Source organism: Muntiacus reevesi, chromosome 3 (genome assembly GCF_963930625.1).
Source record: "Muntiacus reevesi chromosome 3, mMunRee1.1, whole genome shotgun sequence".
Classification (NCBI taxonomy): domain Eukaryota; kingdom Metazoa; phylum Chordata; class Mammalia; order Artiodactyla; family Cervidae; genus Muntiacus; species Muntiacus reevesi.
Window position 1 is genome coordinate 242,117,070 of NC_089251.1, and position 26,732 is coordinate 242,143,801.

Sequence of the window (26,732 nt, forward strand, 5' to 3'; positions counted from 1 at the left end):
AGTCTTCTCCAACACCACAGTTCAAAAGCATCAATTCTTCAGTGCTCAGCTTTATTTATAGTCCAACTCTCACATCCATACATGACCACTGGAAAAACCATAGCCTTGACTAGACAGACCTTTGTTGGCAAAGTAATGTCTCTGCTTTTTAATATTCTGTCTAGATTGGTTATAACTTCCCTTCCAAGGAGTAAGTGTCTTTTAATTTCATGGCTGCAGTCACCATCTGCAGTGATTTTGGAGCCCCCAAAAATAAAGTCAGCCACTGTTTCCCCATCTATTTGCCATGAAATGATGGGACTGGATGGCATGATCTTATTTTTCTGAATGTTGAGCTTTAAGCCAAATTGTTCACTCTCCTCTTTCAATTTCATCAAGAGCCTCTTTAGTTCTTCTTCACTTTCTGCCATAAGGGTGGTGTCACTGCATATCTGAGGTTATTGATATTTCTCCCAGTAATCTTGATTCCAGCTTTGTGCTTCATCCAGCCCAGCGTTTCTCATGATGTACTCTGCATATAAGTTAAATAAGCAGGGTGACAATATACAGCCTTGACATACTCCTTTTCCTTTTTGGAACCAGTCTGTTGTTCCATGTCCAGGAGATCCAAGACTGCTTGGAGCCTCTAGATGTACATTAGAGACACAAATAAGATTCTACACAATTTTGTTAGGTAAGAAGTTAAGGGATGAGGGATGAAGGGTGACCTAGCCAAAAAGGATGCAAGCTGATCTCTAAACCCTACCCCAGAAATGCCAAGGAGAGCTCACAGATGTGCTACAAAAAGAACCTCAGAGACTTTTCCAACTCCTGCAAGTGCGCCCTAGGCACACAGTGGATACAGACTAACCACAGGGGCTTCTCCAACTCCAGCACATGCACACATGCACAGCTGTGTCCTCAAGTAACCTTAGGCAACTAGCAGTGTATTAAGGATTCATAAATATTCTATACATACACACATTTGATTATAACAGACTGAATTATGGGAAAGACCTAAGTAATACAGCCTGTTGTGCAACTTGCAACTGTCAATCAGAACTCTCAATCCACACCCATCTAGATGAATACGTAAAATTCCTATTTTGCATGTGCCCAGACATGTCCCATCCCAATTGTCCTTGAGTGTACCTATTTGCATTCTGCACAGGGCATGAACCAAGAGGAGGGGACAGGGAGTATAAAAAGGGAGGTCAAGAGGGATCATTGCCACTCCTTCAGGGCTGGCCACCTTCGGCCTATTTTAACAAAACAGCTTGAGCTGTAACCCGTCTGTTGTTTCAAACCCTTGCCACGATGAGACAAGAGCTGAGAAATCCTGCTTGATTGAGCTGTAACAAGACTAGAACTGAGGGAGAGAAATACACCAACCTAAAAACTTCAATATGATATAACCTTCCAGAGAGAGAATACTGGAGAAGAACCAAGACCAGGATTGGATGTCAGAAACAGCTTGCTGGATAAGTGAAATTAAAGCAGAAAACTGGAACGTGTCTAGGTGCTGGTGAGTCAGAGACCAGGCTGGGTGAAGTTGGGAGACAAGGATATTTCAATAAGAGGGAAAAGTACATTCAAAGGGTCAGTGGAGGAAAACAGAATAGGACTAGAGAAAAAAATGAATGAATGGGGGGTGGGGTAAAGAAAGGCAGAGCAGGATCTAAAGGTTTGATTGGGGTGTACTTCCTTAGCCATGTTGTTTGAGTTTAAGAAGAGGACAGTGGAGAGCCAGTCAAGTATCTGGGGGCATTTTGGAATTAGGGATTCATGGCAAATAGTGGCTGACTTTATTTTAGGGGGCTCCAAAATCACTGCAGATGGTGATTGCAGCCATGAAATTAAAAGACGTTTACTCCTTGGAAGGAAAGTTCTGACCAACCTACAGCATATTAAAAAGCAGAGACATTACTTTGTCAACAGAGTTCCGTCTAGTCAAGGCTATGGTTTTTCCAGTGGGCATGTATGGATGTGAGAGTTGGACTACAAAGAAAGCTGAGCAATGAAGAATTGATGCTTTTGAACTGTGGTGTTGGAGAAGATTCTTGAGAGTCCCTTGGACTGCAGGGAGATCCAACCAGTCAATCCTAAAGGAGATCAGTCCTGGGTGATCATTGGAAGGACTGATGTTGAAGCTGAAACTCCAATATTTTGGCCACCTGATGTGAAGAGCTGACTCAATCAAAAAGACCCTGATGCTTGGAAAGATTGAGGGCAAGAAGAGAAGAGGGAGACAGAGGATAAGATGGTTGGATGGCATTACCAACTCAATGAACATGGGTTTGGGTGGACTCTGGGAGTTGGTGATGGACAGGGAAACCTGGTGTGCTGCGGTTCATGGGGCCACAAAGAATTGGACACAACTGAACGACTGGACTGAACTGAACTGGAATTAAGGAAGAATGACTCAGGTTAGAGCCTCAGTGTGGTAAACAGAGCCGGAGGCTGGCAAGTTGTAGGCAGGAAGTGCAGTTCCCAAAGGGGATCCCACTAGGGGGCTGAGAATGGGGATGAGGAGAAAGACAGACTCAAGAGAGGGAATCCAGGGAATTAACAAACTGACGAGAGAAGATGAGGGAGAGTTCCACATTATTCTTATGGCTTATCTAGGGACACTACAGAGGGTGTTTTTACAAAACCTTCAGTACTATGAAAGGGCTGGGGTAGCCACTCCTATTTTATAGGTAAGTGAATTTAGAGACAATGGGAATAAGCCAGCATAAAGGTTTTAATCTCTTGTCCCTAGGTTTACATGTTCAAAGTTTGGAAAATGTCCTGCAGGTGTTATATGCTGTAACTTCTTTTTTTGCAGAATAAAAAAATGAATAAAGAAACATTAATTCTGACTTGAAATGCAGACACAGGGCGCCATTTTTCTCGTCCATATATCCTCATATAAGTGAAATATGTTTACAAGATGCAGGTGAATTAGAAACATAATAGAAGTGAAAAGAAGAGTCCTAAGCTAGAAGATAAATTTTCCAATTTGTTAATTTCTCACTCTTTGTCTGACTAAAATGTTCTTTTATTATCAAAACAAAATTAATTTCTTCAGCTGAATTCTTTCTGTGAAAATTTTTGTGTTTTTCTTTTATCACCCAGCCTGGCCATCTGAAATTAGATGAGGAACAAGGTCCAGAAAGTTAATTAGCACTAGGCTAACATTTACTGTAATGAATCATTTAGCATTTTTTGGCCATGTACATTTTCCATTAAATTTTCACAAGAAATAAAAAAGACCATTAATATGTTGTGCACAGCAAAGTGTTGGTCATCTAGATCTTAAATTGCTTAGCACTCTGGCTGGCCCTTGATAAGATTAATTTATAATTTTAAAAATTAGTCATTTACTACACCGTCTGCAGAAACTTTCCAGAAAAGCATCACTTTTGACTAGCTGGACTTCTCTCCATTTCTAGCCAGGATCACAGGCTCTTAGTTTCACAAGGACCCCAGAATGCTCCATATCTGTATCTCTGTGGCCACCCTAGTTTATAAACTTAAAATCTACCAGTGCAGAAAAACTGCTGGAATATTACCTCTCTATGAGAATCTGTTACTGTGATTTGAAATGTGGAGTTAAAATGTCATGCCTTTGTTGACTAACTTTCAGAGGGCAGTTCTACAATCGCTTCCAATTACTTAAACCATTTCTACAATAATTGCCCTCAATTTTTAAAAGTTAGGACCACCTGGCTTTTGCTTCAGAAAAGGTTTGTTAAAAGAGTATTGCTTAGAACTCAGATTAATTTGTCTTTCTGGTCAAGTTGCCGTACAAATGGAAGCAAAAGGGTACAGACTTCAAGACTTCTCAAATGGCTACTCTTAAAGATGTGATGGTAAAAGAACAAACCACACTTATGGAAGAGGAAATTTCCAATCATGATTAGAAAGTATTCCCAAGTCATAAAAAAGAACAGAATAATGCCATTTGCAGCAATGTGGATGGATGTAGAGATTGTCATAATTAGTTACTGTAAGTCAGAGAAAGACAAATATATGATACCATGTATATGTGGAATCTAAAAAAATGGTACAAATGAACTTATTTACAAAACACATAGAGTCATAGATGTAGGAAAAAAGCTTATGGTTATCAGTGGGGAAAGGGAAGGTGAGGGATAAACTGGGAGATTGAAACTGCCATATACACACTATATAAAATACATAACTAGCACAGGGAATTCTACTCAATACTCTGTACAGACATATATGGGAAAAGAATCTGAAAAAAAGAAGTAGATATATGTATAACTGATTCACTTTGCTGTTTCCCAATTCACTTTGCTGTACATCTGAAACTGACACACCCTTCTAAATCAATTATATTCTAATTAAAAAAAATTCTCATGTTGACCAGCCAAATAATGAATGCAAAAATGGATTCCCACTTGCCTACCCCCCAAACCAACAACAGAATTATGGAACAGGGTATTAAATGATATTACTATTACTTGTTGGCACAGCATGGCGAAATCTTTACCTTCATTCTGTAACTTTCCACTTACCAACTTAAATGTCAATGTTTTTAAAGCTTTGGGATCATCTACAATCTTCTGTAAATTAGCAGCCACTGTAAAATACAAACACAGAGAAAAAGTGTCCAAATTATTTCCAATAACACTGGATTTTCACATCAGTGACTCAGAAAATTTGACTAATGATGCAATAACCTGCAAAATAATTTCTTGCACAGACATTACAAAGTCCATATAAATGACCAAATTACTCTCATAAAGACATTTTCTACCACAACCTACATCTTCGGTGCATCAATTAATCAGTATACACTGGTCCCACATTTTCTACAATAAAAGAGAAATGGCTTACTAGTGGAAAGGAGAAAATGATCGTAGCCCCCAGTGTTTTCACTACCTGGTTCTTCTCAACACTCATTAATAAGAGATGTGTTAGCCAGGACAGGGCAGTTCAAAACAAAGAGGAAACTGGTTTCTCTGGAAATAATAGGTCAGCATTTTGAACTCCTGTCGCCATAAATTCACTCAGTTCTCTGCACCCAGTTTTATCAAAGCAATAAAATACAGTGGATAAGCCCCGCAACTCAGGCATGAGTCTTGGTGCTTTCAGAGCATGGCGATCTGTCAAAGCAATGAATACCACCCTGAGCAACACCTGAGCTGGCTGAACAGGGTCAAGCGCTAGAGGTTGTCCATTTGGAGCTTAGCAGTACAGATACGTTCTTAGTAATAGCCAGATTCATCAGAGATCTGTCCTGCTCTCTGTGGTGCCAGAACGCTGTCATAGAGGAGTCAGCCTTCCCTGCATAGCCTCCTGTTTATGAACAGGATTCTCATGAGGTGATGCTGATAGAAATTTAACACCTTGCTCCTTCTACTTCCAAACTCAAAGTAGAAAGCACCGAGTGTCAAGTACGTGCTGTTGGTCAAAGAAAGAGAAGTTGGTATTGAAGAAATTAAGAGAGAAAGTCTTAATTTTCCAAGAGGAAATCCCCTGCTGCTTCAATAATCAGCCATCTAAAAAGTTATCTGAATATTTGAAGAAAAAATTTAAGAGAAAAATAGTAAACATACAAATATTTTGAGAAAAAATGTTTCAAGTATAAAGTTTCTAAGTAGAAAATAATCTGTGCAAATTTTATTTTCCAAGAGGAAATCCCCTGCTGCTTCAATAATCAGCCATCTAAAAAGTTATCTGAATATTTGAAGAAAAAATTTAAGAGAAAAATAGTAAACATACAAATATTTTGAGAAAAAATGTTTCAAGTATAAAGTTTCTAAGTAGAAAATAATCTGTGCAAATTTTATTTTTCTCTAAGGTAGGCTGAAAACAACCTAGATACATGGATTTTTGACAGAGTAGTTTCATTTAATCCATCTGTTGCAGAGGAAAAAAAACACGAAAATTAGATATTCACTACGGCCTGTTTCTCTTCATAAACCATAATTACAAATACCATTTTATCTTCATCTTAACCTCTTAATACTCCCAATCTGAGTAACTGACAAAGTTTCATTTATGCTAACACTAACACCCCTCGCCCCCATTCATCTTTTTCTCTCCCCTGTTACTGCCCACACAAGCAAATGTACACACACATCACACAGAGATCCTGAGCCACCAACCTCCATCTTCTTTGGGCTTCCTCCACAGTTTCCCAAACTTATCTCAGATAACAAAAATCATCTGCTAATCAACAAGAAATACTGGCTCATGTGCAAAGCTCTGCTGTACCACTCTGCCCACTAAAGCCAGCACTGATGATGTCAGGGCGCTCTGACTATATGCAGATTGTAGCAACTGAACAGGGTCACCCTCTTCTTAAAGCATAAAAATGTTCTAATAGCTCTTTGGATCTGAGCTGATTTCATGAGTGGCCATAAAGTCTTCACATGAATTTCAGTCCTTTCATTAGAGTCTCTCCATTAATGTGGATGATTTACTGCCTTGTTCTGGGTCATCTATTTCCAGTCTGCTCTCTAACGTTCCGCCAAAAGCAGAGCTGCGTCCTACACTAATTCACAACCCGCTCTCTGGTGCGCACACATCTGCGCTAGGGCCAGCTTCCAAGGGACGTGGCTAGAAGCAGGATGGAGCCTGGAGGGCAGCACTGAGCTGCTGGCATCTTAAACAATCATCCCAGAAACCACATCCCCAGTTGTGAACCCTGCACCGCGAAGGACATTAGAAATTCAAATTCTGTCTTCTGCTCAAAGCAAAAATAGCAAAACTGGCCACTTACCTGATTACTTAGCCCAGCTGCTAGGCTTATTTTCAGTTTAGTTGATTCTAATTTGTTGTAAAGTGCTACAAAATAACTTCATTTAACTGACATCACATAAAATTCAGGGTGATGCTAATTTCTCTTCTAGTAGCAATGCTCATTAAAAAGATGGGTGTCACTGTTTTCTCCCTTCTCCTGACTGCACCTGGAGTTCTAAAATTAAAAAAAAAACGCTCCTTACCTGGAACGTGAGCTGAGAAGGAAGGGCTGGTTGTTACTTTAGACTTCCTCAAGTATGTGCTGATAACTTCATGTTTTAAGATACTTTAGTTTCCAAAAAAAAGAAAAAAATATGGGGCTTCTGAACTCAAGAGCCTGCCAACTCATTTCAGATCCCTCTCGGCTTTCCCAAGTAAGACAAACTCACCTAGTTTCTGATGCACACTGTGTTACGCCTTGAACTTGTCCCTTCCCTCCTCCCCAGCCCACTGTCTTTGGTCTTGGCGCTTTCTCTGTCTCTTGACCACACAGGACACAGGTAATACTCACTGAGGCCCTCTTGCCTACACTGTGGTACACGACACCTCTGTGAGAACAGTCTATTTTTTTTCTTCTATTCTTGTGTCCCTGCATCACACTTCAAGCTTCAATCTCTATCAGGGCTAGAAGTTTCTGTCTGCTCTCTTGGATAACATCTGGCTTAAGTATTGTCCTTTATAAAGCGGTAATAATAACATTAACCACATGGGAGAAGGATGCTAATATTCAATACTCCCGTGAATCTAAACAGAGAAGGAAATAAGACTGTCCCAGGGGATGATCTGCTAGAGTCCAGGCAGTGGAGTTGATATCTTTCTGGCAAACTAAGTAAGGCATTCCCCAGACACTGGCTTCTCTATAATTTCCTTGTACTACTCAAATTCTGCATACTTTGACAGCAAAGTCACAGTTAGATAATGACTATTTATGGTTTGTGTTTGTATTCTGAGTGATCATTCAAAACATGTACTTTTTTCCCCACATGCTAGCGTGTTTCACCTTAATCTCATATAGTAGTGATGTTCTAATGGAGGTGACTTAATTGGAGATATTCTCAAGCAAAAGCTTTGGGGAAAAAGCACACCAAATGAACCCAAGGCTGATGTACTCCACTAGCAAGAAATTCTGAGATAAGACAGAAGCACAGACTTGGGTTACCTGACAAGATGATAACGTTGTAATATGTTTTACTCAAAGACACACCCTGTAGGTTGCATGGGTACAGAAAGGAGGCATGAGGTTACATGATAGACACAGGGGTGCCAAAAGAGAATTCAAGCTCTAAGTAAGGAGAAGAGGAGAGGCTGGGGGCTGGGTTTCTTAGATACTGCTGTAACAGGAATGCAAAGTTACAGCTAATTAACAACTCAGTTCGGGACAAAAGAAGAGCTCCGCCCTATAGTTTTCTCTAAATGTCTGGGCTCTTATCTTCAGGAGATGCAGTGTAGCACAGTATGCAACAGCCTGAATTCTCCAGCCAGGGTGCCTGCGTTCAAAGCCCCCCTCCTTAGAGCTGCGTGGCCCCGTGAACTTGGGCAAGTTTCCTTAGCCTCTTTGTGCTAGAAGTTGTGCATCTGTAAGAGGCAGATGCTATTGGTGCCTAGAGGGTTGTTCTTAGGATTAAGTTAATAACAAAGTGCTAAGAATGGTGCATGATGTGTAGCAAGTGCATAATAAACATTAGCTTATTGCCTCTACCCGGGACACCTGCAAATCTTAACTGGTCTCCTTGCCTTCAGTCTAAACTTCTCAAGAGCCCCGTTTCTCACATCAGTTACCTGGAGAATTTAAGTCCTAAATTGGAACATGTTGCCTCCTTAGGTAATACTTTTTAACTGTTCCCATCAACTTTGGGATAAAGCTCAAGTTTTTAATGTGGTCCGTCAGACCCTGCATGGTCCAGCCTCACCTACCTCCCTAGTTGTTTTTTTTTTTTTTTTTTTTTTTTTGCCATTTCCTACCCTGAAGATTTTCCAGAAAAAGCTCTGTAACCCTCACTGTCCTCTACATCTCTACCACTATGTACTAAAATTGTGTTTTTTTAATCTGATTTCCCCACTATATACTGATAACTCAGACAAAATCTTAGCCTTCTCTGCAAAAGGTTTAACTTTGATATACATGCATTCATTCCTGTTGTTCAGTCAGTAAGTCATGTCCAACTCTTTGCAACCCCATGAACTGTAGCATGCCAGCCTTCCCTGTCCTTCACTATCTCCCAGAGTTTGCTCAAACTCACGTCCATTGAGTCAGCAATGCCATCCAACCATCTCATCCTCTACTGCCCTCTTCTCCTCTTGCCTTCAATCTTTCCCAGAATCAGGGTCTTTTCCAGTGAATAGGCTCTTCACATCACGTGGTCAAAGCATTGGAACTTCAGCTTCAGCATCAGTCCTTCCAATGAATATTCAGGGCTGATCTTTAGGACTGACTGGTTTGATTTCCTTGCTGTCCAAGGGACTCAAGAGTCTTCTTCAGCACCATAACTAGAAAGTTTCAATTCTTCAGCGCTCAGCCTTCTTTATGGTCCAACTCTCACATCCATACATGACTACTGGAAAAGCCATATATGTCATATATATGTGTGTTTCATATATATACGAGACATACATCCACCTACACAGAAACTGATGATTTCTCACGACCTCAACTGCTACAACACAAGTATAACCTCCACTATCTTCTCTAGATTTGTACAATAACCTGTTGTCTCCCTGCTCCCATCCCACTCGCTCGGGCCTGACCTCCACCCAGCAATCAGATAAGCCTTCTAACATATAATTAGACCATGTGACTTTTTTATTCAAAGTCCCCTGCCAGCTTTGCAGCTCAGAGTATAAAAGCAGTCTCTACCACGAGCAAGCCTTGCAGTCCACGTCCAACCTCACCCCTCGTCATTCCATTTCCAGCTGCCCCTGCTCCAACCACAGCAGCCTCAGGTCTGCTCTCAGGTGTTCAGAGCCAGCTTCCACTCGAGACCCTCCGTGCACGCCATTCCCTGCTTCTCCATGACCCTCCCTTCCAAGTTGCTGCTCACGTGTCTCTGGCTACCCTATCAATACCCCTACACAGCCCACTCTACTTCTTTACCTAGAATTTTTTTCATAGTATTTATCATCACCAGACCTGCTATATATTTATGAATTTCTGGATACAGCTTTTCATTCACTACCTCACCCCCCACAAGGCACAGAAACTCCAGTGACTGCAGGAACTTTATTTGTCTGTTCATTGGTACGTTCCAAGTGCCTGACACGTAATGTCAGTATAGAGAGTTCTAAGATTCTAAAAATCTTGGGTTAATACCCTCTTACAGAAGAATTATTCATATCTTAGGGGTTCTACAAATGTGTCTCCTAAGAAGTAACCTAGTTTATTTTCCCAAAGCAAATCAATTAACTCTTGACTCATCTCAAGTGAATACTGAGTATCCTAGGCAACCATGACTTTAAAGACTGGCCATCAACAGGCACATGGAAAGATGCTCAGCATCGCTAATTATTAAAGAAATACAAATCAAAACTACAATGAAAGACCACCTCACACCAGTCAGAATGGCCATCATTAAAAAGTCTACAAAATAACAAATCCTGGGGAGGGTATGGAGAAAAGGTAACTATCCTACACTCTTGGTGGGAATGTAAGTTGATGCAGCCACTATGGAAAACAGGATGGAGATGCCTCAAAAAAAGTAAAACTGTAATTACTATATGACTCAGCTATCCCAGTCCTGAGCGTATATACACAGAACAAACTAACATTCAAAAAGATACCCACACCCCTGTGTTCACAGAAGCACTATTCACAATAGCCAAGACATGGAAGCAACCTAAATGTCCATCAACAGAAGAATGGATAAAGAAGATGTGCATATACACGATGGAATACTACTCAGCCATAAGGAGAATGAAATAATGCCATTTGCAGCAACATGGATGGACTCAGAGATGATCATACTAAGTGAAGTAAGTCAGACAGAGAGAAAGACAAATACCATATAGTATCACATTTGTGGAAATCCAAAATATGGCACCAATGAACCTATCCACAAAACAGAAACAGACTCACAGACACAGAGAACAGACTTGTGGTCGCCCAGGGGTGAGGGGGGGAGAGTGGGAGAGCGATGGGTTGGGAGTTGGGATTAGCAGATGCAAACTATTGTACATACAGTGGATAAACCACAAGGTCCTACTGTATGGCACAGGGAACTATATTCACTAGCCTATGAATAAACCATAACGGAAAAGAATGCAAGAATGTATATATATGTATAACTGGATCACTTTGCTGCACAGCAGAAATTAACAAAACATTGTAAATCAACTATACTTTAGTAAAAAAATAATAAAGACTGGCCATGTTTCTTTTAATTGAAATATAATTGACATATAATACCATATTAGTTTCAGGTGTACAGCATATTTTTTCAATGTATGTATATGTTATGAAATGATCCCCACAACAGGTCTAATCAACATACATCACTACATGCCGGGCCCAGGGTGTAGCCACAGTGAGTCCCCAGAAGCCCATTGACAACAGTTTCTCAGTCCACTGTAGCCTTGTGAGTTCTGTGGACACGAGCCCCTTTGGCTTTCAAAGCTAGATGGGTTGGGGGCTCATCTCTCAGGTGCAGGTCTTAAAAGCTGGGGTGCTAGAGGTGGGGTTCAAACCCTCCTCAGGGAAAAGCTTGGAGTTGAGTTCCCTCCCGGAGCGGGACATCATGCCAGGGTGGGGCTTAGGGCACAATTGTGTCTTGGCCCCTTCCACTGGTTTCAATGTGTGTTTTCTCATTTGCCTGATATGAAGGAGCTGCCCAGCTAACTTGGGGGTTCCTTTCAAAGGAAACTATTCCACACATAGCTACAGATCCAGTGTGTCCATGGCTGAGTTCAGCAGCCTTCTGTGTCAACATCTCAAACTGGAACCCAGGATTTCTCTTGACCTATTTCTCTCATCTGCTACCGCCCATCTGTCTGCACATCTGTCTGCAATTTCCGACAGCTTTGCCTTTAATATAGATTTGCAGTGATTTATCTCTTTTCAACTCTATCTCCTTCTCCCTATTTCATCCACAAGGAACCACCAAGACTGACTGAATTTCACTCCTTTTTTTCAGAGGAGAGTCTAGCTCACTTTCCAGGTAAACCAGCCAGACTAGCATAGGTGGTCCCCAGACAAAGGATATAGCATAGGTGTGTCCCCAGACACAGTGGATAGGAGAGGATTGGACATGGTGAGTATCAAGTATCATGTGACCTCAAGGCCAGCTGCCACAGTGGGGACCAAGGGTCACACCACTGATCTTCGCTGGTACACCTCTCCCCTGGGAAATGAGAGCGCCCACTCCTGGAGGAACAGTTCCCAGATGGGTCCATGCAGGACCACAGCAGTGAGCACTATATGCTGCTGCCCAGGCAATCTGCAGGGGTTTCTCATGGCTAATGAGTCTCAGCTTCATCCCTCTTTGGGAATTTCCTTCACCAAAGTGTGCTGTCTCTCCCCAAAGGCAGCCTGCATCAATGACTGGTCATGAGGGCAGAAAGGCCCCAGTGCCTCAAGGCAGGACTGTTCCAAGGGTCAGCTCTGATCCAAAGCTCCCTGTGTGATTAGTGAAGCCTGTGGCTGTGGTTGAATCCTAGTTTTAATTCTTCCATCTGCAAAATTCTACTTCCTTTAGTCCCTCACAGATGTCAATCATGAAAGCACTCCTCAAAAAACGACCTGCATGCAAACATATGCCTCTGAGTCGTCTCCCTGGGAAAACTTAAGACTCCACCCATGGATAGACATGGTACAATCATCTCAGAAGGTGTTCTCATAATTAAAATTTTAGGACAGTACAAATGATAAATAAAATGTTCAGGGAAAAGGGGGGAAATGAGTGTATCATGACATTTTTCTTTACATTTTGCTCAAATTTGGGATCCTGGACGATGGGAAAAAGCAGTAGTTTAGAAGAGATTTTAGAAATGTTACAGGTACTATAAGCAAGCAACCTTTGACATCCCAATTTTAAACAGAGTTGAGTATTAGTATTATTTACATGTAGCAGAAAGGGATTATGGGGAAATAATAGAAATAGAAATTCACTTGCCATTCTCGTTAAGGTTTGGGCATATTCCAGTTAATTACTATTATCCTGGTGTAATAGGACACTCTGAAACAGTATGGAATAGCTAAAGTGGCTGGTATTGAATGTGTCCTCTAAAATATAATAATAAAACTGATATTTTTATCCTGAACTTCCTTTACTATACCTTTACTTTAAGGTATAGTTTTATGAACTGGACCACAGTGTGGTAATGAAAGTGTCCAATAATCATTGTGTTATTATTGTTCATTTTGAAAGCAATGAAATGGTATAATCAATGAAATTGCAGCCTCATTTAGCTGGTAGAGGTGATGTACCATTCTGTTTATAGTTGACTGTGAAGAATGGCTAAACTTTAAAGTTGTGCTTGCCAAGAATACCCAACGTTCATCTGAGATAAAGGTAAGAATTAATTTATTTGTTCTGGGAAAGAAAAGAGGATTACTGCTTAGGAAACACAGTTGTTGAAAGGACGTTAGTTCTTTAAAAACAAAAATAGGAAGAATTCTATTACCATGGGATTTTTAGTATTGGAACCCTCTAAATTGTAGGCAAAATTTTGTCCTCACATTACTGGGGGAAGGGAGTGTAGCTTTTACCAGATTCTTATGGGGTCATGTCCTTAATAACCTTAATAATTCTTATTCCAAATATTTATTACCATCTTCTCTTACACTAATGCAACTTGGAGGTGAGCCTTTTGTTTCTGTAACAGCCTTACTGAAGTATAAGTGACATGCAATAAACTGTACCTTTACAAAGAGTACAATGTGGTGAATTTTGACACATGTATATGCCAGTAAAAGCATCAACACAAGCAGGACAATCAACATATTCATCACATCCCCAGATTTCCTCAGACCCTTTATAATAAACCCCATTACCCCTTGCTTTTATTCTCTCCAGGAAACCACTATTCCATTTTCTGTCACAGTAAATTAGCTTGCATTTTCTGAAATTTCATTCAAGTGGAGTCATAAAGTATGTACTCATTTTGTCTGGCTTTTCTCACACATCATAATCATTTTGAAATCTATCCATGTTGCAGGTGTATTAAAAATTATTTTTTTTGCTAAGAAGTGTTCCATTGTATGAGTATATGACAGTTTGTTTTTGTGTTCACCTCTTGATGAACATTAGAACTGTTTCCAGGGTTTGCTGTTAAAAATAAAGCTGTCAACATTCATACACAAGTCTTTGTATAGACATATGTCTCCCTTTCACTTGGGTAGATACCTAGGAGTAGAATGGCGAGATCATATGGTGAAAATGAAAGTTAAAGTTGCTCAGTCATGGTCCGACTCTTTGCGACCTCATGGACTATACAGTCCATGGAATTCTCCAAGCCAGAATACTGGAGTGGGCAGCCTTTCCCTTCTCCAGGGGATCTTCCCAACCAAGGGATTGAACCCAGGTCTTCCACATTGCAGGCAGATTCTTTATCAGCTGAGCCACAAGGGAAGCCCAGATCAGATGGTAGATATATGTTTAACTTTTAAAGAAACTGCCAAAATGTTTCTGAGGGTGATTGTGCCATTTTTATACCACCACCAGCAGTGTACGAGAGAGATCCAGTTTCTTACACACTTGTCAGTGCTTAGTATGATCAGTCATTTTAATTTTAGCCATTCTAATTAATGCGTAGTGAAGTTTCACCATAGTTTTTAAATTGCATTTCCTTAATAGGACATCCTTCCATGTACATATTTGGTGGTCTCTTTATAGTCACTTTCTGACAAAGTATTAAGAGCTTCCATAAAAACAAGTGTGGCTTTTCTGGGTTAAGTTGAAGGCTTTTTTCTACAAAGAACCAAAAGTTTTTGTTGAGGAACCCTAGGCATTTCTTTATCTGAGAAGAAAAATGTTCCGAGAGTGTGTATCAGATCTTCTAGATCATTTAGCCAATGAATAACACATTTATACAGGTATCAGACCTAGCTCCAGCAGCATCTGCCCACATCCTGGAAACTCCCAGAGCTTCCTGTACTCTTCAGAAACCTCAGTTCTCTTTCCCTAGGGGTTTGTTAACGTGTAAGTCTCAAGTCTGAGTTGAATTAAAGAAAAGAAGGAAATGATCATATAACAGAAGGGAGAAGAGACAAGACACAGGAAATTCATCCAACTTTGATTTCTGGAGGCACTGAGAAAAGCTTTTCCATGTCTACAACAAAAAGGTTTTATTTAATTATGCTAGATATCGAGACTTCTCCAAGACAAGAGTCTTACACCCAGAGGCACATTCTGGAATATTAACACGACTATCTGTTTCAGAAGCATGAAGCCAAGAAAAGACTCTGGGAATCTGAGGACAATCTCACAACCACTGTTGAGGAAGACTTACACCCGCATTAACTAAACACAAACCAAGACAACAAGCTGACTGGTCTCCAGTGTACTGTATGTAGGAGACTAAACACGATCTGTCTCCCCCTTGGTACATATAATCCCTTGATTAAAAACAAAAACACTCACACAAATAAGTCTGTACAACCTAAGTCTGTATAAGTCTTTAAGCTGTCTCTACAATCTTGTAAAATCTTATAAATTTTAGGAAAATTCTGATCAGTCAGAGGAAAGATGCCAAAGGGAAATAAAACAATGAACTTCACAGGATGGATTTTTTTTTCTTACTGTCACTCTTGCTTTACCTTAATCTATTTTATAAAGAGGTTCTGCAATAGCCATATATTAATAAAACACACACAGGCTTGAGGATTAACCCAGTGGCTTCTGGGCTGGGAAAAACTTTGGAAAAGTTAAAATTAATGAGACAGTAAACACCCTGATATGAGGAATTCTACTTAAATTACGGGTCAATGCAGCCAACTGAGGCCAAGTCACCTGGCCTGAGCACAGAGAGAGGAGAAATCTGAAGGACTGAGCCTGGCGCGTGGTGGCAGCCTGGCAGACACAAGCATCCGTCATGCTGGGGGCCCACCCATGCCGTGGAGGACACAGCTGGGCATCTGTTTGCATCTCCTGGCACTGCCCCAGAGAAGGATACTTCTTTTATCTTTACCACTCGAAGTTTCTCTTTTCTTTCTCGTGCTATACTCCAAAGCATGTAAAGTAAGGGTTCAGTAGCCAGTGAACGGTACTGAGTAAGGCTGAGTAACTGTCTTCTTTAATAATAAGAAATCAAAACAAGGGTTGCCTGAGTCGTCACTCTAGCTTAGTTCATGGCCTAAAAAACAAAGGACATGGTCACCCTACTTACAAGGGACCAGGCTGAGGCTCTTTGAAAGCAGACGCCGCCAGTCACCTTGAGATCTCCTGTAAAGTACCCAGCACTAGGCCTGGCCCCCAGCAGACACTGGACAAGTTAACAAAGAAAAGATCAGGAAGGATTTGGCTGCCAAGATTAGAAAGCATTTTGTTCAGAAGCTGACATCCCCTCACCTCAAAGGTGAAGAAGATAAGCAGAGCTGATTAGGGGAAAATGACAAAAGCTTGTTGTATGAGAACTCCACCCTCCACTGAACATGATCACCTCACCCTGCAGAAGTCACCCCCCTGACAGCCTTCCCTCTCCTGGAATGGCAAAGGCCAAGGAGGCGCTCAGACACACAAAGGTGTGTTTAGCTCACTGCTGTACCCGATACCCAGCACAGGGTCTGCCTCAAAGGAGGTGTACGTAACTCAAGATGGAATGAATGAAAAGAAACTAGTGGTATATTATTTTCAAAGATAACATGTTAACTCATCTAGGCATCTGCAATTAAATCTGAGTCTTAATCTCTCCTTAGGATAGGATCTATTTCACAGTAAGGAAAGGCTAGGCAATTAGAAACCAGTGGAGATGGAATTATTCTCCTTTATTGTGGAAGGAAGGGGTGAAGCCTGTCTGTCCCTAAAATTTAACTAAACTTATAAGGGGTTCAGGCATTCACATGTATACCTTCTGATTAAAGCACATTTAACTTGAGACATCCTCACTCCCGCCTCCAGTGTTAGGTCTTCCAGAGGCTGAAGGTTGGGTATGAACTCACACTTACCCCATCTTTTAATTATACTAGATGGTCAAATAATGCTCTAGGTCTCCTCTCCCTGAAGTATACTACAGAACCCGGACTGTGTTTTCCTACCTTCCTGTGCCTGCTCCCACCCCAGCTTGAAAACTCAGAGCCTCTGGACTCTAATTCCGCTGTTTCCAACCTTCCAGAGTCTCAAGGCAGGGAGGGGTGGGCATAAGTACTAACTCAAAGATCCTTCAGGCATTTCATCATGAGCCATATTAAGAGCTGATGAGATCCCTGAGAGCTCAGCTCCTCTGAGTTATAGGGCAAAGGCTGGGGATAGAAAGCACAGAGTGTTAGAAGTTGGGTTCAAGAGAATTCAAGCTATTGCTGGTTAAAACCCATTACTTCTTAAAAGCAGGTGTGCATTCTCATATGTATACTATAAGCATCCAGCTATTAAACTAATTATTAAACTAATCTTACAAGAGGGTATATCCTAAGCTGGTGTTCCTGCTAGATTTAGGGGACATACAAACGCGAGTAATGCAAACCTGGCCTTGCTTACTGTGTGGGTGGATTCATAGAGGAATAATTATCTGAGTGCTGCTGGTGAAGTAGGAATATGGAGCGAGGACAGCATAGAGGCAAGCTGCCCAGAGACAGAACCCGCCTGCAATGCAGGAGACCTGGGTTCGATCCCAGGGCTGGGAAGATCCCCTGGAGGAGGGCATGGCAACCCACTCCAGTATTCCTGCCTAGAGAATCCCCATGGACAGAGGAGCCTGGGGGGCTACAGCCATGGGGTCGCTAACAGTCGGCACGACTAAGTGACTAACTACAGCAGAGCAGGCTTCAGACAAAGCAGAGCAGGTGTCTGACCTTGCTTCTAACCTGCTTGGACACCGCCCTGACTCTGAGTTTCTGCCTGCTGACTTCCAGCAGGAAGACTTCCAGCACCAGAGGTAAGATAGGAGGGATCTTGAGCCCCTGGAGGGGATCTGGCCAACCAAGCTCCACGTTTAACAACATTCCAAGTTTTACATGACAAAACAAACAGCATTAACATGGAACCAGAGCCGCAATTTGCTCACAGATTTATGATGGTAACAGTTTTCAACCTGGGATTATAAACCGGAACTGAACTGCAATCTTTGAAGTCTCACCCACGGAGCAGATGCACTGCCTGGGACCTTTTCCCCAGTGGGACTCCAGATGTGCTGTGACACGGGACTTCCCAGCACTGTTTGAATCTGGATGTTAGTCAAAACCTAATTTGGGGAGGGAGGTGGGAGGGGGGATCGGGATGGGGAATACGTGTAACTATATGGCTGATTCATGTCAATGTATGTCAAAACCCACTGAAATGTTGTAAAGTGATTGGCCTCCAACTAATAAAATAATTTAAAAAAAAAAAAAACCAAAAAAAAAAAAAAAAAAAAAAAAAAAAAACCTAATTTGGGGATGTATCCTCTGCTGTTTCCAGTTCTTTTTTAATGTTAATGTTAGTACATTAAAAGTAAGCTAGATAATTCTCTTATAAATATTGGTATTATTCATTTATATACTATGAGTAGCTTATTTTGTTAAATAATCCTTTGAACCTGAGACAAATGTGAAAACTTTCGGCAAAACAGGGATGAGTGGAGACACAGGTGAGGAGTCGGCTGAGGCCAGGCTTCCACCAAGGGAGTGCGGACTTTATGCTGTAAGAACAGGGCTTTAAACATGACACCAAGTAATAATGATGTTAACTATACATATTGAGGAATGTTATTATTTATGAAAGCTTGGAGAAATAAAATTTGGGTTTGCCTTTGTAAATGTAAAAATATCTTAACAGTCAGGTGACATGCTGACTAGAACTAAAAATACCATTATATATGTCAACTTATTGTGTGCGTGTTGTTGCTCCATCGTGTCCGACTCTTTGTGACCCCATGGACTGTAACTCGTCAGGCTCCTCTGTTCATGGGATTTCCCAGGCAAGAATACTGGAGTGGGTTGCCATTTCCTTCTCCAGGGGATCTTCCCCACCAGGGGATCAAACCTGCCTCTCCTACATTGGCAGGCGGATTCTTTACAGCTGAGCCACCTGGGAAGCCCTGACAACTTATTAATACATTTTTAAATGAAAAGCTTTTACATGTACAGCCAGTATGCATATTTACTGCTCATGTAAAGTGATGTCCTCACATAGACTGTGAAAGAAGGCAATAAATAAAAAATATTGTCTGGGTTAAGATAAATTAAAGTGAGCTTTAAAATACCCGACTTCGGTACTCTCATGCGGGCAGCTCTGCCTCATATATTCTAAGATGCCTGGGTGCATGGGATGTGGGTTTTAATGCAACTAACCTTACATAGAGGAGCTTTTTCCTCCCGATGATTCATTAATTGAGAAATCACTGTATCTCGCTATGTTAATTGCCCTAATTGAACAGATAAGAAACCCCCTAAGAGGGTCTTCATTTTTCTTTCCTGTTATGGTTTCCTTACCACTAGTGTAATGGAGAAGTAAGAGCTATTATTACAAACAGATATTTTTAAATAAAATAGTGGGGGAAAAAAACCAGTGGAAGAACTTCAGAATTGATCATTTTTGTCCATTTGTGTATTTTACCAAAACACTGTATGAATAGAGGTATCAGTGGAAAAGCAGCTTACATTGTGTCCTGATGTGAGGAGGGACATCCAGGGGTTATCAACTCCAGCCTTTCTTCTTCAGGCAGGATTGCTGTACATCATTCAAGACCGGGAGGAAGTTGTTTATCCTATATCTGAGATTGTCTACAGAAGGACATTCTGATATTTCTTTATTACCCATTTTCATAGCATACCAGTTATGATATTATTACATGATAGCTCATCTTAATGAAACCAGTAGCCTTACCGAACTTTTGGTGAATAAAGGACATTAATTCAGAGGGAACTGTGTCTCTGTAAACAGTAAAACATAGCCTCAAGGACTCCAAAGTGTATTACTATTATCAATAATAAGTATTAACTTGCATGCTTTGGGGTATCAAGACATTTGTTCAGTGCCTACTATAAACCATAAGAAGGTACTTTTTAAAAGTAAATAGCATAGAAATTCAACAGCTTCAAAACAACCTTACATTTAAAATTCTTAGCATCCTAAGAATCATTGTTACAACAGGCCTGAACTTCTAACTTACTCATTAAATAAAATGCAGTATTTGGAGAAAGAAAGAAAATATAGTATGCCAGACATTTAGATCACAGACTCTGTAGTCACAGCTTTTCTAAGTCTTACAAATATCCCACTAATATCCATCTAGACTGGAATTCACCAGTTATGTGTGCATGGCCAGCACTACCTGGTTGAACAGACACCAATATATTAAGACATTCCAACCCTATTTGGGGTGGAGAAAGCAGAGATCATCTTAAATGTATGCTTTAGGAACACTGCCTTTAATGCCAGCCTCAGTCAAAATAATTATCAAAAAGATACTTTTTGTTGCTGTTATCAGAAATTACTTGAAAGAATGGCAGGGGAAGTAAGATAGCCTGCAGGACTCCAGGGGTCTCTAAGGTCTCTAAGGATTGAACGGGGATTAAATCACTCATATGCTTAAAAACACCAACCCAAAGCAACCCAAGAAACAACTACTGAAATTTCTGCTTTGGTCCTTGGAATGATAGTGGAACTTCAGAACGAGGAGATTATCAACCTTTCAGAAATGTTATGTATTTATAAAGGGGTCAGTTATCAGAAGTTCTTTGCATGTACATGAAACATAATAAAACGAATTGAATTTCAGATTTCCACCCCCATCACTAATAAATATAGATCAACCTGCCTTAGATACCCAAGTGCAACAAAATGGATTTAGACTTTATGGCAGGTAGCAAGTAAAAAATAAGAGGAATAGACATCGTGTTGATTTGGGGAACAAAAATCAGAGGGAGACAAATGAAACACTTCTGGCAAAGGAACAGACAAGAAAGGAACACTGGTGAGGTTATTATAAGGCACAGGTAGCTCACTATCCACATAAATAAACTGCTGATTATCTTCAGAAAGGAACCCTTTTGTTGGAGGACATGGAGGGGCCTCTCAGAGTGTGTGAGGACTAAGAGAAGGCCCAAGTAATCAAAACACAGAAGAGGAGCCAGAAGAGAGATGCTGACTCAGAGACGATCATCAATAATGCACTAAGGAATAAAAAAAAAATCAGAAGAATATTTGGCAGCAGTGAAGAAGGCAAACAAGACTGAACTGTGTGTGCAGTATTGGAGAACAAGTCAAGGCTACTTATTCCGAGGCTGTTTAAGGCAGCAAGATCTCCTTAACTCTGAGCAGATCTGGCTTTTCCTACCCACTGTAAGAAATCAAATAAAATGCTGCAACTGAAGTCCATTCCAGGTTGAATGGGGTGGAGGGTTCAAGGGAAGACAATGTAGTTCCCAGCTCCACAGCAGTTCCACTACAAAACTAAAGCCCTCTTTTCCCCTTCCCGGGCTTATCATAATCCTATACATTCAGGATGTTAAGAAGAGGATTAACAGATTTAGATTAGCCAACTGTGAGAAGAGTGAGGATGTATAGATTCTGCAGCCTTCGTAAACTCTGTGATAACATCACTTCTCTTCATTGACACTTCTATGGCAGCAGAGCAGTTATGAGAAAAATAAGACTTGCTAATCCTGAGGCAAAAGGTAAATAATATTTCTCTTTCTTACTGATGTATTTTGTCCATGGCTATCCAATCATTTAATAAAACCAATCATTAAGGAGATGATCACTGAACTTCTAATCAGATCCTGGGAAAGGCACAGCAGAGGTAATCCCAGCTGGCCAAGAGCCTGATGTTTTCACAATCAGAGAGCATTCTGCAACTAGTCACCCAGGGAATACTGAAGCCTTCAAATAACACCCAATTAATCATGTCTTTCTGTGTTCCTTTTAATGAGATTTTAATTTCATTGATGGCGAGTGACCAGTGGTTGATCATGTCCCTGAGTTGCCAGTTCGACTTTGAGGAATTTTGCAAACCGCAATAATGAAGTGGTTCTGTTTGTAAACTCTTATCAATGATCGGTAACACGTTCACTGAAATTTACCATGCTCTATGTGTATCAACTTGTAATCCTTGCAGTTAGCCTGCCTTACGAGGTTAAAACTAGCATCTGCCCCATTCTACGGAGCCAACTGAGAGACGAAGCACTTTGTCCAAGGTTACACGGCTAGGGAGGGGTGGGGAGTACCCGAAGGCTGGCAGTCTGGATCTCCAGAGCACGTACACACAACCCCAGTGCATGCTGCCGCTCAGATGGCTGCCTCCTGAGAACAGGTCAGTTACTGTCTGAAGATAGTTAAAAGCTGGGATTTAAGAAGCACTGCTGGTGCCCTTCACGTATGGGTCCTCCCCCCTACATCAAAGAACAGGTGCCAGCACATTTAAAAGCCAATTTTGCCACCGCAAAGCAACAACCAGGTTTCTACGAAGATCCCCTTGGGGATCCAAAGAGTGAACCAAGAGAAGCAGCGAAGCGAAACACACATCCCAGAGCCCTTTGTTGTCCATCTTGACTGCTTTAGAAGGAATTGGGGCTAACACTTCCCAGCATAACATAACATCATCGCATCATCAGTTTGATCTTCGTGTCCTTCAACCAAATTTTTCCAGATGCCGCAACACTGAAAACACTGACAGCTGGTCCCAGTCAAAGCTACAGAAAAGTAAGCTTTGAGGATTGTTGTGTTACTGGTGCTTCTATGGATTTTTTCCTGCTTTAAGGAAAAACAAACAAATATTTTCTTAGGTGAAGGCTTCATCTTGGTAATTTAACGGGGAAAAAGTGTTGCTGGAATAGAATATGGTGACAGAGTGGATTTAGTTTACGTTAAATGACAGTTATAGAAATTCACAAGTATAATTCCTGGGTGATGATGAGTATGTTTAAAACCACCTAAAAACAAACAAACAAACAAAAACCCCAAAACTGTGGTATCTGGATATATTAGGAGAAACACCTCTAGCAGGCAACATGGATAAGGAGATGGGCCATTTCACTGCTTGCTAATGGTTTATGGTTTGTGGGGGGGGGGGGGGGGGGGGGCAGCCACGGTGACAAATAGGGTACAGTGAATAACCCATGGTTTGAACCGAGAGCAGCCCTGAAGACACCACCATCCTCAGACCAGAGACCCAGGGTGAGCGGCACTGACATCCCGTAATTAATACCGTGGGGCTAGGCCAGGGCAGGACTGAGGATATGATCAATGTCCCATCACTCAGGGTGAAAACCCACTCGCCATCATCATAAGGAACCACCATATGCGTGGATCTATCCTCTAACAAATAAAGCCAGGCATTCTCTACAATGAGGAATGAAAAAAAATAATGTGGTCAAGTAGGACCATGCATGTGGCTTTGAAAGTCCAATGCTTGACAACAACCTCCGGGAACTGATCCTTATAGCAAACTGTCAGGTAAACTGTCTCTACTCAATCAATAGCTGTCCTCAGGTAGAACTCCCCTTCTACCCAATACACTCCTATCCACTGTCCCTCAAGAACCAACAGTACCTGGCTCAGGGAATTCATCTGATTTTTATGAAAGAACAAGTGAAACAAAACTAAGATGCTAAATAGTCAACCAATGCTGGAAGGGAGGTGGTAAATTTGATGCCTAAGAGGTCCTTGGTGAGGATGGCCAGGCAGCGGTGAGTGGGTGATGGAGTGAATGGGGCTGAGTTGAAGGTTTGGACTCCAAAGTGCAGAATTTTTCAAGAAACTTTACAAGGATATTGTTTGAAAGTTTTCATCCCTATTTCTATATCTAAAAACATATTTTTCTCAAAGAAGAGCAAAAATGAAATAGTCATTTGGTCCAATTAAGTGTTATTTCCATCATACACATTATGGACAGGGAATTTTTTAAATTGGAGGAAATTCTAAACTTTTGGAAAACAAACCCATCACCCATCAGAACCAATAACTAAACAGGGTGTGAGGCAACAGGAACACCATGAGCCAAGTTGCCCACCCAGATACATAAGAGAAATTATTTTTAAAATAGTGATGGTAGGTTAAAATTTCTAGTGGCTATTAGAATAGAATTGAACATTAGATGTAATAGGCCAACTGGGAAGAAGAAACAGGTTGAAAACTTAAGAACAAATTATAGAAACATGGTCAAACACACAAACTAAATGGTTAATAGAAACAAAACTTAAAAAAAAAACAAAACTCAGATATTTCAATAAGGTGAGAATGCAGCTAATGACAAAGGATGACAGTTATATCTGTTCACCAATCCACCTTATCCAAGATGCAACTGCCTGGGATTACAAAAGAGAAGCAGAAAAGACCGCAGTGGCCTGGTATTTGATATGCAGGCTCTCTTAAGACAAATGAGGGGCTCTGTTCACAACCAAATGACATTTTGGCAAGGATTAGACAGAGGATTTATTTCTGACTGGCTGAGAGGTCAGTCAAATATATATATTTTCCATCTCCTAAAAGTTAATCTTCAATAGGCCCACCGTATACTGTTCAAATATGCATTCAATTCTTAGTTTAGCAGAATCTGAAATTTGGCAGTGTTCTAGACGAGATATTGGCATTAGGCTTCTAATGAGAAATGGTGAGATAAAAATGATGAATTCATTCTTGCCTGGGTAATGTAGTAAAAAATGACTGCATTCCAGCTTGTGGTTTCCGAGACATAATTCTAGAAGACAGAAAGCTCTGGAATGCCCATCCTGCTTAGTCTATAAATCTAAACAGTACAAATGCAGACCCCAATTTTGGCTGCTAACACATGCCAGCAATTTGACTACATTTTTATAGTATGTACAAGGGTATGTTTTAAGTGGACCCATCATTCATTCATTCAATCAATCAATCAACAGATATTTATTAAGTATCTACTAAGCACTTAGCATTTTTTTTCTTTCTTTTTTTTTTCTTTTTCACTTAGTATTATTTTATTCTTCTAGTGTTCTAGTTTAAGGAAAAGGTTGAGGGCAGGAAGAGAAAGGGGCAACAGAGGATGATATGGCTGGATGGCATCACCAACTCAATGGACATGAGTTTGAGCAAGCTCCAGGAAATAGTTTAGGGCAGGGAAGCTTGGTGTGATGCAGTCCATGGGGTCACAAAAAGTTGAACACGGCTGAGCAACTGAACAACAATATAAGGATACGCCAGTCAACAAAGCAGTGCAAACATCCTGTGTGCGTGAAGCTTGATCAAGTGATTAGTATACTCTCTCAACAGAGCCACTGAATGCCCAGCATTTTCCAGAAACGTCACTTTATCAGGTATTACTAGCTACAGTGCTCAAATAGAGTCCAAAGTGGCAACAACCTAGGAACCTGGACTAGGAGGGGAGGCCCTGGTAAAACAATGGGGACTAACTAGCTTCAATTTTAAGGACTATCCGGATTACCCAGTTGGGCCAAGTAGCAAACATTTACTGCCTGGGAATCCTTAGTAGATGTTATAAACACTCTTGAACCTTGTTGGTCTACAAAATTCTATCAATCATTAAAGTGTTATAAGTCACTACTGAGAGAATGTAAGAGTTTCTTTTAATTTACACACTTCTCCAGTGATGGAACTTTCCACTATCAACATCTAAACCAGATTAGAAAAACAAAGCCAAGAACAGAGCATAACTTGAAGATGTGTTTCTGGCCTGAGGCTATCATTAGTGTTGGAATATTCAGCCCTGGGCAGCACTGGTGTAAGGAAGTGGGGAAATGGTGACTTAATCAGTGATAGTCTCCCTAAAGATAATCTAAAGGAATGTGAATTAGAGTTTTAAAATGAGTTTGTCTGATGGCGGTGAAAGAGGTCTTGGAGTTAGGTCAAAATTATAATCCTCAAGAGGAATGCAGGATGTTAGGATGACACTGGAATCACCTTTGAGGAAGAACATCAGGTGTTGATTACTTGGTCATAGGAATAGGGCATGTACATTCACGCTGCAGTTTTACATGTCAGGTGGGGAGCACATATTGACAGAGTTTAGCCCTGATGAGCTCTATCAATAAAGCATTAATAAATGAGGAAGGACTCTGTACAGCAGACAGAATCCCAGCAGGAATGACCCCACAGTGGGTGTTGTTAAAGTGGATGCTCCTGCGGGCACCAGCCGCAGCTGACCACGGCCTGGCCCCCTGAGAAGTCCATGTCTCCTTAGGTATCCAGGGTCAGTCCTCGTGAGCACAGATGGCCCTGCCTCTCTTACAGGAAGTGGTTTTAGGCCTTTATACTCTACTGGTTTGGTATTAAATCTTTTCCTAAACTGGCCAACTAGGTCTCTACTGAATTCTTCTGGTCCAAGGTCATATCTAAGCGTGCTGCTGATTTCCAGGGATATATATGGGAGGTGGAAATCTTTAAAAAGCTGGAGAGCCTTACATCAACAGCCTAATCCAAGAGGAAACAACCATACTTGTATTCTGCTCAGAAAAAATATTCTTAAGCTAACTTTATCTAGGTCTGTAGAGATGACGTGCTGTGTATGTAGGCAAAAACAGGACAGAACCAGTTAGCACTAATACACTCTACAGGGGTCAGACACTCAAATGTCTTCAGGGGCCAGGCAGATCTTGTAAATCATTCAGAGAGAAGGGAGCAGAACATTTTGCCATTAGGATTTTAAGTCCAGTTGTTTTCAGATCTTCTGGTTTTCCTAAGACAAGCCAGAGATGGATGTTAATGTCCACTCTTTCCTTTTTAAATGTTGGCAACTAATTCCAAAATTTAAAAACATTGTCTAAGTCAGGCAAAATACAGTTGTAGAGAAGATCCAAGCCTTGGGGGCCACTAGGTGGTAACCCCTGGAGTAGAGCCAAAAAAAAAAAAAAGAAGGAACTGTCAGGAATCGGAGTCAGGGCAGAAGAAAGGATGGGGGATGGATTATAGATGAAAATGTGCTTTCTGAGGTGTTAAGGTAAA

The 26,732-nt window shown here is 41.0% G+C and overlaps 1 protein-coding gene across 2 annotated transcripts in view; it reads right to left on the bottom strand.

Annotated features, from left to right (window-relative positions):
- The window catches only part of STK39 (serine/threonine kinase 39), a 304,895-nt gene that overhangs the window by 8,893 nt on the left and 269,270 nt on the right, over nucleotides 1-26,732 (bottom strand). For both annotated transcript variants that reach the window (XM_065931689.1, XM_065931688.1), the window contains one exon: nucleotides 4,503-4,567. In XM_065931689.1, the coding sequence (XP_065787761.1) occupies nucleotides 4,503-4,567 (65 nt within the window). The remainder of the gene's footprint in view (nucleotides 1-4,502; nucleotides 4,568-26,732) is intronic.